General features: G+C 37.1%; 1 protein-coding gene across 3 annotated transcripts in view; it reads left to right on the forward strand.

Annotated features, from left to right (window-relative positions):
- Positions 1–20,098, forward strand: part of DHX40 (DEAH-box helicase 40) — a 51,967-nt gene that overhangs the window by 13,715 nt on the left and 18,154 nt on the right. For all 3 annotated transcript variants that reach the window (XM_081219368.1, XM_081219370.1, XM_081219369.1), the window contains 5 exons: positions 1,504–1,603; positions 3,624–3,710; positions 3,857–4,039; positions 8,589–8,669; positions 10,092–10,249. In XM_081219368.1, coding sequence (XP_081075494.1) covers positions 1,504–1,603; positions 3,624–3,710; positions 3,857–4,039; positions 8,589–8,669; positions 10,092–10,249 — 609 coding nt within the window. The remainder of the gene's footprint in view (positions 1–1,503; positions 1,604–3,623; positions 3,711–3,856; positions 4,040–8,588; positions 8,670–10,091; positions 10,250–20,098) is intronic.

Consider the following 20,098-nt stretch of genomic DNA (forward strand, 5'->3'; position numbering starts at 1 on the left):
ACGGGTTCGTGCCCCGGTCTGGGAAGATCCCACATGCCGTGGAGTGGCTGGGCCCGTGAGCCATGGCCGCTGAGCCTGCGTGTCCGGAGCCTGTGCTCCGCAACGGGAGAGGCCACAACAGTGAGAGGCCCGCGTACCACAAAAAAAAAAAAAAAAAAAAGGACATATATGTACTTACTGTTCTAACATATAACATAAAATAGTAAACACATATAAAATAAAGAGTTTAAAAGGATGTTATGAGAAATATAAATAGACATGCTAATGATTTCTTTTTATACCCCAATCGATTGACTTATATACTCCCTGGAATTATTACTCCTCATTTTTGGATGTCATTGAAATAGACGATCTACCCAAATCCCTTGCTTGACCTCTCTAGCTTAAGTGATCTTTCCCTTCATCCCACCATGGCCACCCCTTCAAAAATTTAACGTTGTAGACTTTGTCATTATCTTCATTTCTGATCTCAGTTTTAAACCTCTTTCTGATGATTACTTCCTGTCTCTGCCAGCTCACTCTCTGTTCCTAATTCAACAGTTTTCAGATTGCATTGAGATCTGTCTTATCACTTATCTCCTTTTGCCTATGCTGTAATCATTTCCTTGCAAACATTAACTCTCTTGTCCTGTTCTCTGCTTAACCTGGCAGGAGGGCAAGTCTGGTCAAACCCACCTTTCTGCTTATTTTACACTCAGGCCTGAGAATTGCCAGCAACCCAGAAATACTCTCTTGTGAACTCTCATGGATGATTCATTTTTTATTCTCTTTAGACTAGCTTTCCTCCATGTACACTAGTCCCTTCCCTATGGTTCACAAGTTAATTCTTTCTCTTTGCAAGAAACTGGCTTAATCAAATTGAGCATCTCTTGGACCTTATTCCAAATTCACAGGAGAATGAGACTGGCCCAGTTGAAGGGAGATGTTTATCCTTGGTGCCACAAACTGGCCAGAGGAGCAAGGTACCATATGTAAGCATCGCTGCTGAGGCCCACCCTTCAGAACGTGTGGATAGTGGGAATAAGGGTGGTGTTACTTGTTTAGAGATGGAGTGATGAATTGGCCAGACACCTGAAAAAGTAAAAAACCGCCTTAGCCAATCAGTGTTTAAAGCACAGAGAGGTTCTTAATCTGTTGTCCGTGGATAGACGTCAGAGTCCTGAACACCCTGTTAATTATTTGAAAATTTTTTTGTGTATGTACCTATGTGACTTTTAATGGAGACAAGGCCCACAGTTTTTAAATAGTCTCTAAGGGAGCTATGACCTATATAAAGGACTCTGCTGTAGGGTTTATTTTAGCAATAATCATCTATGATTCCATGGATCTAGAGATCTTAATAGTGAAAGATGAGGAAAAATAGTTTTTGCTATTATATTTTGAATTCAAGATAATTAAAGAGGTGAAGAAAACAACTTTTAATGAAAAGAAATGAGTTTTTCAAAACTTGAGTTTGACAAATGCATGTTGTAAATTAGTATTTTGTCTTTACATATATTTTAGATCAACAGAGAAGAATATTTTTGCCACCTCCACCTGGAATTAGAAAATGCGTCATATCCACCAATATTTCTGCAACATCTTTGACAATAGATGGAATCAGGTATAACTTTAAAATTCCCTTTAAAGCTGAGGAAGCCACTTAGCTAATCATAAAGCATTAAGTTTGTGTCTCTGTGCCCTCCACTAATTCCCTTCTCACTTTCTTAACTTGTAATCACCTATCATTTTTTGTAATTATTGATTGCTCTGAATAGGAAATGGAGTAGGAGGTGCACATAGTATTTCTGTTCACACTTTTTTTTTTTTTTTTTTTTGGCGGTACGTGGGCCTGTCACTGTTGTGGCCTCTCCCGTTGCGGAGCACAGGCTCCGGACGCGCAGGCTCAGCGGCCATGGCTCACGGGCCCAGCCGCTCCATGGCATGTGGGATCTTCCCAGACCGGGGCACGAACCTGTGTCCCCTGCATCAGCAGGCAGACTCTCAACCACTGCGTCACCAGGGAAGCCTGTTCACACTTTTTAAATACTGGTACTTGGTAACATGTAGCTTTCTCTTCCCAAATTTAAGATTATGTGTGATGTTTCATTAAATGGGTTTCTTTAAATGGGAAGCCAAACTTGTTTTTTCTGTATTACATTACCAGCAGGTACCTAAGATGATCTGATATTCCCTTCTTACCTGTCAGCTCCACTTCACATAGTAAGCTTTGTATATCCAAGTGTTTATCTCGAGGTACTGTTGCTTGCTTTTCACCCTTTTGTGAAATGGACTTTATTTTTCAATGTAATTAGTGATGCCATCAAATTTTGGAGTAAATTTTGTAGAGAAACACTTATCAGTCTAAGTCTAGACTCATAGCTAATATGAAGTTCTTTCAGACTGTTGAACCACATTCCTTCTGGATATTTATCTTTTACCCAATATATTTTATGTCCTTAACTAAGTCTGTCTCTGCCACAGGAAGGCTGGACCAGACCCAGAGATCCTATATGTTTCTTTTGGGTAAAATGATCATTCAGATCTAAGAAGAAGTTTAATTTCCTCTGCTTTTCTCTTTACTTTAAAAATAATGGTTTCAATAAGGGCTTAGGCAAGCAGCTCTCTTGAGTAAATTAAGCTCTGCCATTTTCTGTTTCCAGCAAAGGCAAAAGTCATTAAATAGTGTATTTCAGAATGTTCCCTAAGTGAATGATAGACTTAATACTGTTCCTAACTTAGTTTTTTACCTGACTTATTCTCCGTTAAGTTGGCTTAAAGTGGTGTAGTTAAAGGCTAACTGGAATTAGATTCTGAACTTGTTAGAATGGTTTAGAGCTGATTTTCAAGTTTGTTTTTTCAATGGGAGAACATAAAATTAGCATTGAAAAGTGAATAATTAAGTACTGTTTATTACATACATAGTGTTGTGCAACAACCACCTTTATCTAGTTCTAAAACATTTCATCACCCCCAAATAAACACTTGTACACTTTAAGGGGTTGCTCCCCATTTGCGCCTCCACCCCAGCCCCTGGCAACCACCCCTTTCTGTTTCTATGGATATCCTATTCTGGATATCTCATATAAATGGAATCATACAATATGTTACCTTTTGTGCCTGGTTTCTTCCACTCAGCATGTTTTTGAGGTTCATCCATGTTGTAGCATGTATCAGTACTTCATTCCTTTCTGTGGCTGAATAATATTCTGTTGTATGTGTATACCATAATTTGTTCATCCTTTCGTCCCTTAATGGTTAATGGACATTTAGGCCGTTTCTACCTTTTGGCTCTTATAGTCCTCTTACAGTGCTCCTATGAACATATGTCTACAAGTATTTGTTGAGTACTTGTTTTCAGTTCTTCTGGGTGTATGCCTAGGAATGGAACTTCTGGGTCATATGGTAATTCCATGTTTAACGTTTTGACAACCCTCCAAACCATTTTCCACATTGGCTGAACCATTTTACATTTCCAGTAGCAGTGTATGGGGTTTCCAATTTCTTGACTTCCAAGTTTTACACTTAACTTAAAAGTTGTTGCATAGTTGTTAGTTTGGTAGAAAAGGAGTACCCAAAGTGGTTAAAAATTAACAAGTCTTTCCTTATTTTCTAGAAACTTACCTTTTTCTCATTATACTTAGATACGTGGTAGATGGTGGCTTTGTGAAGCAGTTAAACCACAATCCCAGATTAGGATTGGACATCCTAGAGGTGGTTCCCATTTCAAAGTAAGTCTCTGTGTTAAGCCTTTTTGTTCAAAGAACAGTTGATTAGATAATTTCTGATTGGCTTGGGGAAGGACGTGAATCACTTAGACAACTCACAGAACGTTTTGGGGACTTTGTGTTTTGTCTGTTTGTTTTTCCTTCTAAAGGAGTGAGGCCTTGCAGCGAAGTGGCCGGGCTGGCAGGACTTCCTCAGGAAAATGCTTTCGCATATATAGTAAAGACTTTTGGAACCAGTGTATGCCTGACCATGTGATCCCTGAGATTAAGAGAACTAGTTTGACATCTGTAGTTCTGACCTTAAAGTGCCTTGCCATACACGATGTAATAAGGTATGTAGACAACTTGAAAAAAAGAAAAACTTGTTAGGGAGTCAGGTTATTCCTCAGAAATTGTTTTGAAGTATTTGACTCATATGTCCCTACATTTCAAGGTTCAGCTAAACCCAAATAAAGGGCTTCTTTGCATTGCTTTACTGGGATTTGATCCCTTGCTCGTATTTTAACCTTGGCTTAATGGAGTTTTCATGCTGATGTTTATTTGGATAATTTAATGACCACTGTTTATCTGTAATGAAAGGTGTACAATGACCCTAATGCCACTCAGAAAGTGTTGTTGAGTTTGTATGGCCAGCATGGTACCAAGTACGACGAGAGACAGAATAATACTCCTTAGTAGGTTTTTGCTTTCACTAAGCTTAAATTATAATGGGGAAACGAGGGTTCGACACGAAGCAAAAAATAGAACAACTGTTAAATTAGTTAAATGTTAAAGAATATAATTAGTATAGGACAGAATATTGTAGGAGCTTGAAATTTCACATTATGAAATTTATGGTAGAAGAAATAATGAAAGAAAGTATTATCTTGGTTTTAATTTTGGTCTTAATTGGAAATGTTAAAGTGTGAGGAACCTTGGGAGAAGGTGACCATGCATTCTTTAAATGCATAATAAAAAGGGAAGTAATTACTAGGTGCATCCAAATATGTATTGTATACTCTTAGAAAGCCATCTAAGATTTTTTTTTTTATCGTTATTATCATAAGACTAGAAGTTTTCTTCTTCTTTTTTTAATATTTGTTTATTTTGGCTGCGCCGGGTCTTTGTTGTGGCATGTTCAGTTGCGGCACGCGGGATATTTTTTTAGTTGCAGCATGTGGGATTCTTAGTTGCGGCATGTGGACTCTTAGTTGCAGCATGCATGCAGGAACTAGTTCCCCAACCAGGGATTGAACCCAGGCCCCCTGCATTGGGAGTGTGGCATCTTACCTACTGGACCACCAGGGAAGTCCCGAGACTAGAGATTATCTAGATGAGAATATAAATCCTAGAAAGAGGAAAGCAAATATGTAAAATTCTAACTGATATCATAAATGATACTAATGAGAAAGAAAAGCCATTTAAAGAAATCTAAATGGCCAAACAGATGAACCCATATTTAAAAATAATATTTATAAAGGCTAACAGAGCAGCATATAATCAAGAATAAATATATATTAGGAAAATAGGAACAATAATTACTCAATATCATCTGCACTGAGTTATTTTTTCATCTTAAGTTTTAAGACTTAGAATGTAATGAAAGTTCTTAAAATGCTAGAGACCAGAAAAAAAAAGACTTCTCTCCCCCACCCCCCCTTTTTTTCTCCCAGTTTTATTGAGATATAATTGATATACAGCACTGTATAAGTTTAAGGAGTACAGCATAATGACTTATATACATCATGAAATGATTACCCCAATAAGTGTAGTGAACATCATCTCATACAGATAAAATATTAAAGAAATAGAAAAAAATTTTTTCCTCATGATGAGAATTCTTAGGATTTACTCTCGTAACAGCTTTCGTATATAACATACAGCAGTGATAATTATATTTATCATGTTGTGTCTCCCTGCTCTTTTTGAGATGTGTGCAGAATATGGGCAGGTACAACCAGAATTTGGGATAGGTGGTATAGTATTCGTAGGTGACAGAGAGAAAATGGAACTTTTCAGTTATTATTTTGCCTCCCCTTTCTCCTCCATTAGGAATGATTTTACAACTGAAAAGATAAGAGCAAGTCTAGATAAGAAGGAATTAATGACCAATATCGAGTAGGAAGTAATGAGAGAAAACCTAATGACCATAAATGAGTTTGTATTGTGGCTTTAGACATTATTTCCATGGCACCAGAAGAACTTGCAGATACAATGTCAGAGGTATCGTGGGTCGTCTCTGAGAAATTATGCAGAACAGGTTACCAGAAAATTGTGAGAAACTCAAAAATCAATTTTCCATTTAAGAAAAAGGCAGGTTATAGAAACAACTGCCCAGTAAGCTTGACATTGATTCTTAGCAAATTCTAGCGTAGTTTATTGGAAAATGGTTTAAGAGAATATAATACATATTTTTTAATATTTATTTATTTATTTGGCTGTGTTGGGTCTTCGTTGCAGCACGTGGGATCTTTCCTTGCAATGTGCGGTCTTCTCTCTAGTCGTGGAGCGGGCTCTAGAGCGTGTGAGCTCTGTAGTTCGCAGCACGTGGGCTCTAGTTGAGGTGTGCAAGCTCAGTAGTTGCGGTGCACGGGCTTAGCTGCCCTGCGGCATGTGGGATCTTAGTTCCCCGAGCAGGGATCGAACCCATGTCCCTTGCATTGGAAGGCGGATTCTCTACCACTGGACCACCAGGGAAGTCCCTAAGAGAATACAATGTTGATTTGTAATCATCAGTGTGAATCACAGTGGTTCACAAAGAATATGTTATCATAAACCATTTTCTTTTCGGTTTGGAGGCAGGACCATCCACTTCATGGAGGCACCACAAGGATTTATTGATTGATAACCTAATGTCTCTTGTTTTCAACACAATATTTAACAAGATTATATGGACGTATTTGTGAATAAGATGTAACAGTACTGCTGAATTAGGGTATATTTGCCAAATAGCCGGATCCAGACAGAACTGACTAATTGCTCACCAAGCCTTGATGAAGGTTTTACCGGTAGTATGCTGAATTTCACTCTTTCCTGATAAGCAGTTTTAATGAAAAGAGTAAATAAAGATATTGAAGTCATGATTACCAGATCTTTGGAAAATATCTTCATTTCTAATGGGCAGATGATTAAAACCAAGATTTAGAATGGTCTCAATAGGCCAGAACCTTGGGCAAAAATCAACAAGGTAAAAGTCTGAAGGGGTACATCTTAAATCGTTATGTTTTGGTTGCACGTTAAAGAAATTCAGTGTGGAAAAGATCTGAAATGATCAGATCACCACAAACTTAATATGAGCTTGCAATTATTATTCTGTTTAAAGAACAATTAAAAAATTCCACTAGCATAAACTTTGGTTATATTAATAAGCCACAGTGTCCAGGTGATTGGGAATTATAGCATTCCTGTTCTGTGTTGGTCACTGTACATTTGGAGTTCAGTTTTGCATGTCATCGAGTTTTATTAGGAGTTTGACAAACTAGATTGTTTCTAAAAAATGCTAAATATGTTTGGTGGGTCTCTTAGAAACCAAATAATACAAGGAGAGTTTGACAGAATTGGTAATTGGTATAATCAAGGGAGAGAAATAATTGTAGTTTTTACAAATCTAAAATGACTCTCATCTAGAAGAGGAAGCTGACTAGTCTGGTATTGCTCTAGGATAGGGGTCGCAAAATATGGTCTAGGCTCACTGACTGTTTTTGTAAATAAAATTTTATTGGAACACAGCCATGCCCATTCATTAATGTATGGCTGCTTTTGCTTCAGCAGCAGAGTTGAGTAATTGTGACAGAGACCATATGGCCTGTAAAACCTAAAATATTTACTATCTGGCCTTCTTTAGAAAGTGCTTGCCAACTCTTGCTCTAGCAGATACCAGGACTTGTTGGTACAAGTTGTAGGAAAGCTGACGGTACAACAGTCTACCAGATTTTTGTTTATTTGTTTTTAAATAGAGTTGTCAATCCTCGAATTGACTTTTGTGTAAGGTATTAGACCTTTTGTCCTCTGTTGGACCTTTTTCAAGGTGAGAAATTGGAGTAGATAATTTAGCATTTCAAAACTAATGGTGGAAAAAAAATGCAGTGCAGAATAATATTAAATGATTATTGTTCCTGGGGTGGGGGGATATATATTGACACTGGGTTATATGCCACTCTGCTGTCCTTTGTGAATATTATTTTTTCCATATTTAAAGAAATATTTATTTTCAAGTGTGAAATAGATCCATGTTCTAGAGGCATCTCAGTAGTCATACTGTCCTTTGTGAATATTGTTAATTGTCTTATGTTTATAAATGATATTGTGGTATGTAAGAGAATGTCCTTATTTTCAGGGGGTGCACTCTGAAATATTTTGGGGGTAAATTGGCATTACATTTGCAACCTGTTTGAAGGTAGTTCAGGAAAAAATAAGTACATACACATCCATACATACAATAAAGCAAATTGGTTAAATTAATTTAAGTATTTATCATTTCATTAAAAAGCCATTTTGAGGTACTATTAAATAATTTCTAATTTTTAGCCACTTTCAGTTAATTTTCCTTCAGTGTTTTATAAAATTGTAATAAAAATTACAGACTACAGAACAGAGTAGAGTTGATATTGGCTATGAAGAATGAGGAAAGGTTAAGATAAGTAGAGAGGAATGGTGAGAGTGTTCTGGCTAAGGGGGAATCAAAAAGAAGGGCTTCTTGAATTAAATGGAAGAGTGTGATTCAGAAAAAAATTTCCTCCTTTGCTGAATGCTGATCACAGTCATAGAATGCTTTGAAAAAAAAAAGAGAGGAAAGACTTGAAAAACAGAAGTAAAACCTTTTAAATGAATTTTCAAATCTGTATAAGATCTTGCCATGTTCAAGGAATGGAATCTCATTTTACATCTCATTTAAACACACAGGTTTCCCTATTTGGATCCACCTAACGAGAGACTTATCTTGGAGGCTCTTAAACAACTCTACCAGTGTGATGCTATTGACAGGTAAAACACAAACAAAAACCAAAAAAAACCCCAACCACAATAGATGTTAATCTCTTTTTAAAATAGGGTTCTTTTGTGTGTGTGTGTGTGTGTGTGGTACGTGGGCCTCTCACTGTTGTGGCCTCTCCTGTTGCGGAGCACAGGCTCCGGATGCGCAGGCTCAGCGGCCATGGCTCACGGGCCTAGCCGCTCCACGGCATGTGGGATCTTCCTGGACCGGGGCACGAACCCGTGTCCCCTGCATCGGCAGGTGGACTCTCAACCACTGCGCCACCAGGGAAGCCCTGGGTTCTTTTTTTTTTAATTATTTATTTTTTATTTATTTATGTTTGGCTGCATTGGGTCTTTGTTGCTGCACACAGGCTTTCTCTAGTTGTGGCGGGGGGGGGCTATTGTGGTGCATGGACCCCTCATTGCAGTGGCTTCTCCTGTTGCAGAGCACGGGCTCTAGGCACGTGGGCTTCATTAGTTGTGGCATGCGGGCTCAGTAGTTGTAGCACGCGGGCTCAGTAGTTGTGGCTCGTGGGCTCTAGAGTGAAGGCTCAGTAGTTGTGGCACCCAGGCTCAGCTGCTCCGTGGCATGTGGGATCCTCCCAGACCAGGGCTTGAACCCGTGTCCCCTGCACTGGCAGGTGGATTCCCAACCACTGCGCCACCAGGGAAGCCCTAAGATAGGGTTCTTAATACTTTCCTTTATCATTAGTAAGTGATTTGTTTGAATTGAATGGATTGTTTTCCCTGAAATTAAAATTTGTCCTCAGTCTTTCGTCACCACAATTCTGAAATTGTACCATAAAACTGTTTTTGTTTAGTATTGGTATTACTTAACAAGTAATTTCTTTCTTTCTTTTTTTTTTTTTGGTACCTTTTGACTGCTTTCATCCAATTTCCCCTCCCTTCTCACCCACTTCTGGTAACTGCAAATCTGATCTCTTTTTCTATAAGTTTGTGTGTTTGCTTGCTTTTGAAGTATAATTGACCTACAACACTATGTTTTTCCCTAACAAGTAATTTCTGAGTACCACTTCAGTGCCAGGCATTATGCTGGGTACATCAAAATGATGAGACCCAGAGTCCTTGTTCTCATGATTGTGTGATGGGAAAAGATTTGGTAATTATCATTGTCTCATTTCTTTAAGGACATTTTCCATGCTTCTGTAGCATTGTGTGTCTTTTATTATACTACTTTATTCTGCCTCATTGTTTAGTTTTTTGGATATATAGGCCCTTGAGAGCAAGGAATTTATCATCTTTATATTTCTCTTATCAATGAACACAGTGTATCATATTTCTTATCTTGAATTGAATTTCTGGAGGTAATTTAGGGTAATCTAAATTGTATCTGACTTATTCTGAATGATAAACATTTCATTTGTACTCTCCCAAGGTAGAAAGACTTAAAAACTTTTTCTTTCCATTAAGGAGTGGCCATGTGACCAGATTGGGTTTGTCTATGGTAGAATTTCCTCTCCCTCCACATCTGACATGTGCAGTAATAAAGGCTGCTTCTCTGGACTGTGAAGACCTATTACTTCCAATAGCAGCAATGTTGTCTGTGGAAAATGTCTTCATTAGACCTGGTAAGAACTTTATTGATGAATTTTCTTTTCTAATTAATAGATTTTATTTTTTAGAGCAGTTTTAGCTTTCTAGAAAAGTTGAGGGAAAGTACAAACAGAGTTTTCCCTATTATTAACATCTTTCATTAGTGTGGTACCTTCATTACAATTAATGAGCCAATATTGATACATTATTATTAACTAAGGGATCACTGTTTGTATTGTAAATTCTGTGGGTTTTGACAAGTCTGTAATGACACATACTCACCATCAGAATATTGTGCAGAATAGTTTCACTGCCCTAAGCATTTCCCATGTTCCACTTAGTCATTCCTACATCCCTTCCCCCAAACCCTTAGCAACCACTGATCTTTTTACTGTCTTCATAGTTGTGCCTTTTCCAGAATGCCATATAATTGGAATCATACAATATGTAGCCTTTTCAGGTTGACTTCCTTAACTTAGCAATGTGCTTTTACGGTTCCTCCATGTCCTTTTTTTTTTTTTTTTTTTGGAGTATGGTTGCTTTACAATGTTGTGTTAGCATCCACTGCACAACAAAATGAATCAGCCATACACATACAGATATCCCCTCCATTTTGGACTTCCCTCCCATTTAGGTTACCACAGTGCATTAGGTAGAGTTCCCTGTGCTATATAGTATGTTCCCATCAGTTGTCTATTTTATACATAGTATTGAAAATGTATGTGTCAATCCCAGTCTCACAATTCCTCCCACCCCACCCCTTTCCCCTTTGGTATCCATACATTTGTTCTCTACGTCTGTCTCTATTTCTGCTTTGCAAATAAGATCATCTATACCATTTTTCTAGATTCCACATATATGTGTTATTATATGATATTTGCTTTTCTCTCTCTGACTTACTTCACTCTGTATGACACTCTCTAGGTCCATCCACATCTCTACAAATGACCCAATTTCATTCCTTTTTATGGCTCAGTAATATTCCATTGTATTCATGTACCATCCTCCATGTCTTTCTGTGGCATGATAGCTCATTTCTTTTTATTGCTGAATAAAATTCCATTGTGTGCAATTTGTTTATCCGTTCACATATTGAAGGACATCTTAGTTGCTTTCAAGTCTTGGCAGTTATGGATAAAGCTGCTCTAAACATTAGTGTGCAGGTTTTTGTGTGAACATCGATTGTCAACTCATTGCCAAACTGTATAATAAGAATATGTTTAGATTTGTGAGAAACTGCCGAACTGTCTTCCAAAGTGTCTGCACAATTTTGCATTCCCACCAGCAATGAGCCTGGATTCCTGTTGCTCCACATCCTCAACAGCTTTCGGTGTTGACAGTGTTTTGGGTTTTGGCTGTTCTCATAGGTGTGTAGTGGTATTTCATTGTTGTTTTAATTTGCAGATCCCTGATAACATATGATGTTAACTGTCTTTTCATGTGCTCATTTGCCATTTGTGTATCTCCTTTGGTGAGATGTCTGTTCCAGCCTTTTTTAATCAGGTTATTTGTTTTCTTACTGTTGAGTTTTAAGAGTTCATTGCATGTTTTGTATAACAGTTCTTTGTCAGAAATGTCTTTTGCAAATATTTTTTCCCAGTCTGTGACTTGTTTTCTCATTCTCTTATTCTCTTGACGTCTTTCACAGAGCAAAAGTTTTTAATTTTAATGAAGTCCAGCTTATCAATTATTTCTTTGATGGGTCATGCCTTTGTGTTATATCTGAAAAGTCATCACCATACCCAAGTTCATCTAGATTTTCTCCTATGTCATCTTGTAGGAGTTGATGTCCTTTTGTTCCAGCCCCATTTATTCAGAAGACTCCTTTCTCCATTGTAATTCCTTTGCTCCTTTGTCAGAGTTAATTTGGCTGAATTTGTGTGGGTCTCTTTCTGGGCCTTGTATTCTGTTCCACTGATCTGTTTTCCTATTCTTCTGTCAATACCACACTGTCTTGATTATTGAAGCTTTATAATAACTCTTGAACCTGGATAGAACCATTTATCCAGCTTTTCTCTTTCCCTTCAATATTGTTTTGACTATTCTGAGTCTTTTCCCTTTCTATATAAACTTTAAAACCAGTTTGTTGATATCCACAAAATAACTTTCTGAGACTTTAATTGAGATTATATATTTTTTAATAAGATTTTAAAAATATTTATTTTATTTATTATTATTTATTTTTGGCTGCATTGGGCCTTCGTTGCTACGCACGGGCTTTCTCTAGTTGTGGCGAGCGGGGGCTACTCCTTGTTGCGGTGCACGGGCTTCTCATTGCGGTTGCTTCTCTTGTTATGGAGCACGGGCTCTAGGCACGCGGGCTTCAGTAGTTTTGGCACGAGGGCTCAGTAGTTGTGGCTCACGGGCTCTAGAGCGCAGGCTCAGAGTTGTGGCACACAGGCTTAGTTGTTCTGCGGCATGTGGGATCTTCCTGGTCCAGGGCTCGAACCTGTGTCCCCTGCATTGGCAGGCGGATTCTTAACCACTGCGCCACCAGGGAAGCCCCTAATTGAGATTATATTGAATCTATAGATCAAATGGGAAAGAAGTGACATGTTGACAGTTATTGTCTTCCTGTCCATGTACAAGGAGTATCTGTTTATTTAGATCTCCAGTAATTCACTGAACATTTTTTTGATTACCATATAAGTAGCCCTAGGAAACATGAAACTGAAGATAAACAATTTTTTTCATTTTGTTATTCTTTAACTTAGTTTTTTGAAATAGGGAGTGTATAACGTTCCTGGCTGAAAGCTAATTTCCTTTCACTGGTAAAGGAAGATAGTATGGTGAACCTTTGCCCTGTTATAATACATTAGTAATATATTAACCTTTTTTTTTTCTACAATCAAAAAAAAATGGTAGGTCAGCCCTTGTACACTTAGAGAATTGTTTTGAAGTTTCCATGCCTTTAGCCTTCTGCTTCTTTCCTTTCTTAGTGTGTCAGTACAGGGTACAACTTGGTTCATCACACGTGAGCTTTGCTTTCTTCTAGTGCGGGGGTTGGGGGGGTGGTCACAATTTTTTTTTTCCAAAGAGCTTCTGAGTAGATAGTATATCTTACCTGCAACCAAGACTAACAATAGTGTGCTCTCTCACTGGCTAAATCCCTTTATGACTGTGGGTGTTGGGTCCAGATTGGTTTATTATTGTGATGGTTATAATGGAGGATACGTTTTTCTATAAAAATACTGTGTAGTTTAATTAGTGTGCTACCTATCCCAAATAGATTGCAGTGTAGTTTTTTTTTTTTTTTTTTTTTTTTTTGCGGTACGCGGGCCTCTCACTGTTGTGGCCTCTCCCATTGTGGAGCACAGGCTCCGGACACGCAGGCTCAGCGGCCATGGCTCATGGGCCCAGCCGCTCCGCGGCACATGGGATCCTCCCGGACCGGGGCGCGAACCTGCGTCCCCTGCATTGGCAGGCGGATTCTCAACCACTGCGCCACCAGGGAAGCCCCTGCAGTGTAGTTTTTAAAGTGTCAGAATTTTGATTCTAGTAGTACCCTAATTGCAGGGTTGTTTTTTTCTTCTAGTATAATACTATATGCAGTAAATAAGGTTGGCTGGCTTTCATTAGGTAGTATCAAAGCTAAAAATACTCTTTTTAAAAACTATTACAGAGTATTGAAATGGGGGTCAAGAGATCAGGATTCTAACCTGACTTACTGCTACCTAATTATCTGACTGTTGGCCTAGTTTTTCTGGACTTCATTTGTAAAACCAGGGAGCTAGATTAAGGTGATCCAACTCTAACAGTCTTGTAATGCCAGAAAAAAGGAAATGTTTTTCCTTGTTGGAATGTTTTTCCTTTATCTATTGAAATAGATAAAACTAGTCTGGTGTTACATTTTTTTGTGTGTGTGGAGGTGGGGTATAACATTTTACTGTAATACAATTTCAAACTTACAGAAATGTTGAAAGAGTAGTAAAAGAATTTTTTAAAAAACTTTTATCTAGTTTCAGCAGTTTTTAACATTCTCCTCCATTTGCTTTATTATTCTCTCTGTGCATGAATACATATACATATTTATTTATTTTTATTTTTATTTTTTTGGCTGCGTTGCTGTGTGTGGGCTTTCTCTAGTTGTTGTGAGCGGGGGTTACTCTTTGTTGAGGTGCGCGGGCTTCTCATTGCTGTGGCTCCTCTTGTTGTGGAGCACGGGCTTTGGCGTGTGGGCTATAGTAGTTGCAGCACGCAGGCTCAGTAGTTGCGGCACATGCACCCTAGAGCGCACAGGCTTCAGTAGTTGTGGCCTGCGGGCTCTAGAGCGCAGGCTCAGTAGTTGTGGTGCATGGGCCTAGCTGCTCCGAGGCACGTGGGATCTTCCTGGACCAGGGATTGAACCCACGTTCCCCTCACTGGCAGGCAGACTCTTAACCACTGCACCACCAGGGAAGTCCCTACATATATGTATTTATAAATATGCATTTTATTTCTTTTTCTGAATCATTTGAGAATAAATTGGAAACATTGTGCTCCCTTACCACAAAACATTTACATGTATGTTTATCAAGAACATGGGCAATCTCTTATTTAACCATAGTACATTTATCAAAATTAGGAAAGTTAACTGATACAGTGCTGTTAATCTAGTCCAGAGTCCGTATTCACATTGTCCATTGTCCCTAGAGTATACAAAAGTAGTTTCAGAATTGCTAAGCTATACCACTGTGAAAGGCAGTCCTGTATAAGTAGAGTTCAGTATTTGCTTATAGTTGTGTTTTTTTTTTTTTGAGGCAAAATTTACATGTAGTAAAAAGTATAAATCCTATGTGTATAATTCAGTGAATTTTGTGAAATACATTTACCAATGTACCCTACACTCCTGTCAAGATATAGAACAGTTTTATCACTCCAGAAAATTCTCTCAGTGCCCCTTCTCAGATTCCATCCTACCTCCTCCCAGCAAGCCACTTTTCTGACTTTTTTCAGGTTAGTTTTGCCCCTTCTGAAACTTCACATAAGTAGAATTACACAGTATGTGCTTTTTTGTGTTTGGCTTCTTTTGGTCAACATATTGTATGTGAGATTCATCCATGTTCTTGTATGTATCAGTGCTTTGTTGTTTTTATTGTTGAGTAGTATCCTGTTGTATACTACAATTAGTTTATCCATTATCCTATTGATGAACATTTGAATTGTTTCTTGTTTGGCGCCATTTATAAATACAGCTATTTTGAAAATTCTTGTGCAAGTCTTTTATAGATATATTTTTTAAATTTTCTGAGGTAAATACCTTGGAGAAAAATAGCTGCATTACCGAGTTTAACTCTAAGAAATTGCCAAATCTTTTCCCACAGTGGCTCTACCATTTAAAAATCACATCAGCAGTGTTTGAGAGTGCAGCTTGCACTATGTGTCTTCCTCAACATTTGGTGTTGCCAATCACTTTCATTTTATATATTCTGTTATATATTAGTCATACCTCTTTGTGGTTTTAATTTGCATTTTCATGATGACTAATAATTTTGAGCACTTTTTCATGTATTGATCATTTATCTGTCTTTGTGAAGTATCTATTACAGTCTTTTGCCCATGTTTTAAATTAAAAAAAACATATATATATTGAATCTGCTAGTTCTTTATTCTAGGTACAAGTTATTTGTTAGGTATGAGTTGTGCATATTTTCTTCCCAGCCTGTGGCTTTTCTGTTTGCTTTTTTCACAGTGTCTTTTGATGAGAGAGGTTTTGAATTTTGAAGAAGTTTTAGTATATCAATTTTTTTGTGTGTGTAGTTATTGCTTTCTGCGTGGTAAGAAATGTTTTCCTGCCCCAAGATAGTAAAAATATGCTTCTTTCTTGTATCTCTACTGATACTTCGATCTAGAAGCTTTACAGTTTCTAGCCATTAAGTTTAGGACAGTAATCCATCTGAAATTAAGCTTTGTATATGGTGTGAGGTAGGGGTCTAGATTACTTTTTTTCCTGTGAATATCCACTTGTTCCAGCACATTTGTTGAAAAGATTTACTTTCCCCCATTGAATTGCTTTGGCACCTTTGTTAAAAATCTGTGGAAAGTAGGGGGACTTACCTGGTGGTCCAGTGGTTAAGACTCCATACTTCCACTGCAGGGGGCACGGGTTCTATCCCTGGTCGGGGAACTAAGATCCCACATGCTGCGCAGTGTGGCACGGCCAAAAAAAAGAAGTTAAAAAAAAAACCTTATTAAAAAAAATCTGTGGAAAGTATATGTGTAATAGTCTACTTCTGGACTTTATTTTATTCCATAGATCTATTTGTCTATCCTTATGTCAGTGCCAACTTTGTATTGATTACATAGCTTATGATAAATTTTGAAATCAGCCAGGAAAAGAAGCAGAATATTTATTTTTTCAGTATTGTTTTGATTATTCTATATTCTTTGTATTTCCATATAAATTTTAAAATCAGCATATTAGTTTCTTAAAAATAAGCCTGCTAAGAATTTTGATATTGTATTGAAACCTTTGCTGGCTTTTTGCCATTTCTTAACATATCTTTGCTCTATTGTTGTCATATATATTATATTTACATACATTATAAACCCCACAATACAGTATTGTAATTTTTCCTTTAAACCTTCATACGTCTTTGAAAGAAGTTAAGAGAAGAAAAGAAAAATTAAGTCTTTTCCATAGCTAGAAGTTAAAGTCCAGGTGTTAGTTTTTAAACTCTTATTTAGAACCCTCTATCTGTGGGTGGACTGTTGACTCAGTTTTTTAGCCTTTCAGGTTGTTCAGGTCTTAACTTTTGATTATGTGTTCTTTTTTTTTTTTAAATCCTTGAGGTGGTTTTTGGTATCTTGAAAGCCTTTATTTGGGATCTACACTTTAGCAATTCCAGGAAAAGGGAGACTTTCCTTTGCTAGCCTAATATTTGGACTTAGATATCTATGGACATAAGTCAGTCTAATTCTTTAGAATATTGAGGTAATAGCCAATAGGAATATGTCTTGTATTCTGTGCTTTGATTTGATGGGAAATTTTTGAGTAAGTCTTGCCTTTGTGAAGCATGTGATGTCAGTGATGTTAATGGATATGAAGCATGAATTACCCTGAAAGCCCTCAGGTAACACATAGATTTATCAGTGTTTCTAAATGCCATACAATGAAAACATAACTGTAAAGCAATGGCCTTGTCTATTGTCTTGTCAGATTTAAGATTAAGTTTATTTTCCTTAGATACTGACCTAGGCCCTTTTTTAAAAAAGTAGGTAATACATGTGTTGCTATTGTCAAATATATTACATTTCCATGTTATAGGCCCAACAATACAATTTTATAGATAATGTTTCATGCAATTTCTTTTAAATGCATAAGGGAATAGAAGAAATAACCAATAATAATATAATCATACTCTTTTAAAAATTTACCTACATTTTAACTTTTACCAGTGCTCTTTTTTAGTGTCATTCAGGTTACCATCTTGTGTCACTTCCTTCCAGCCTGAATAACTTCTTTTATTATTAATTGTAAGGCAGGTATGCTAGCAATGAATTCTTTCAGGTTTTGTTATCCAGGAATGCCTTTATTTTGCCTTCATTTTGAAAGATAGTTTTGCTGGATATAGGATTCTTAGTTAATGGTGGTTTTCTTTCAGCGTTATATCATCCCACAGTCTTTTGGCCTCCATCATTTCTATTGAAATCGACTTTTAATTTTATTGAAGTTCTTTTGTGCACAACAAGTAAATTTTCTCTTGCTCCCTTCAGTATTTTGGCTATTATATGTCTGTGGATCACTTTGCTTTTATCCTACTTGGAGTTCATTAAGCTTCTTGAATGTATACATAAATATTTTCTGTCAAATTTTGGAATTTCTCAGCCATTATTTTCTCAAATTTTTTTCTGCCCCTTTCTCTCTCCTCTTCTTCTGGCACTCCCATTATGCATATGTTGGTGTGCTTAATGATGTCCCATATTTCTTTGAGACTCTTTGGATTGCCTGATCTCTCTTGATCTATATTTTGCTGATTCTTTCTCCTGTGAGTCCAAATCTACTGTCGAGCCCCACTTAGTGAAGTTTTCATTTTGCTTATTGTACATTTCCACTTCAGCAGTCAGCCACTGATTGGTTGGAGGTTGTTCCTAACCCCCTTAAGCCACTGGTGTTTGCACCCTTTACTATTGGATTTATGTTGTGTGGCTTGAAGACTATTTTCACAGTTCAGGGAGTTTATGAGTTTGTCCTGTGTTCAGCCAAAGACCAGAGTCTCAGATGTTCCCTCTCCTTTTGCTTCTTGGGCATCTGCACAGTCTTCCAGAGCATCAGGACAAACTGTGGTTTTTGCAGGTTTCTCTGATATTTCTGTTAAATGTTTGGCTGGTTTCATTTATTACAAACCCATAGGTAACATCATACTCAGTGGGAAAAGCTAAAACCTTTCCTCTAAAACAGGAACAAAACAAGGATGTGCCCTCTAGCCACATCTGTTCAACATAGTATTGGAAGTCTGAGCCACAACAGTCAGACAAGAAAAAGAAATAAAAGGCATCCAAATTGGAAGGGAAGAAGTAAAACTGTCACTATTTGCAGATGACATGATACTGTACATAGAAAACCCTAAAGTCTGCATCAAAAAATTATTAGAATTAATAGATGAATTCAGTAAAGTTGCAGGATACAAAATTAATATTCAGAAATCTGTTGATTTTCTATATACTAATAGTGAACGATCAGAAATAGAAAGCAAGAAACTAATTTATTTTAAATTACATCAAAAAGAATAAAATACCTAGGAATAAACTTAACCAAAGAAGTGAAAGACCTATACTGTTAAGACTATAAATCATTGATGAAGGAAATTGAAGATGGTACAAAGAAATGGAATGGTATCTCATGTTCCTGGGTTGGAAGACTTAATATTTTTAAAATGTCCACACTACTCAAAGCAATCTATGGATTTAATGCAATCCTTTTCAAGATACCTGTGAAATTTTTCACAGAACTAGGACAAATAATCCTAAAATTCGTATGGAACCACCTAAGACCTTGAATTGCCAAAGCAATCTTGAGAAAAAAGAACAAAGCTGGAGGTGTCATACTCATTGACTTCAGACTGTACTACAAAGCTACAGTAATCAAAACATCATTATACTGGCTCAGAAACAGACATATAGATCAACAGAACAGAATAGAGAGCCCAAAGATAAACCCATGCACTTATGGTCCATTAATCTACCACAGAGGAGTCAAGAATATACAATGGAGAAAAGACAGTCTCTTCAATAAATGGTGTTGGGAAAACTAGACAGCTATATACATGTAGAATGCATGAAAAAGAATGTATAAAAGAATGAAATTAGAACGTTTTCTCACTCCATGTATAAAAATAAACCCAAAATGGATTAAAGACCTGAATAGAAGACCTGAAACCATAAAACTCATAGAATAGAACATAGGCAGAACATTCTTTGACATAAATCATAGCAATATTTTTTTTGGATCTGTCTCATAAGGCAAAAGAAACAAAAGCAAAAATAAACAAGTGGGACCTAATTAAACTTAAAAGCTTTTACACAGCAAAGGAAATGATTGACAAAACAAAAAGACAACCTACTGAATGGGAGAAAAAATTTGCAAGTGATATGACTGAGAAGAGGTTAATATCCAAAATATATAAATAGTGCTTGCAACTAAATATCAAAAAAAACAAACAGCCTGATTGAAAAATGGGCGGGGAATTCCCTGATGGTCCAATGGGTTAAGACTCCGTGCTTTTACTGTCGAGGGCTTGGGTTCAGTCCCTGGTCGGGGAACTACAATATCCCACAAGCCCTGCAGCAAAAAAGGGGTGCAGAAGACCTGAATAGACATTATTCCAAAGAAGATATACAGATGGCCCAACAGGTACGTGAAAAAATGCTCAACATTGCTAATTATCAGAGAAATGCAAATCAGA

This window comes from Mesoplodon bidens (genome assembly GCF_964165515.1).
Source record: "Mesoplodon bidens genome assembly, chromosome: 19".
In the NCBI taxonomy this organism is placed as follows: Eukaryota; Metazoa; Chordata; class Mammalia; order Artiodactyla; family Ziphiidae; genus Mesoplodon; species Mesoplodon bidens.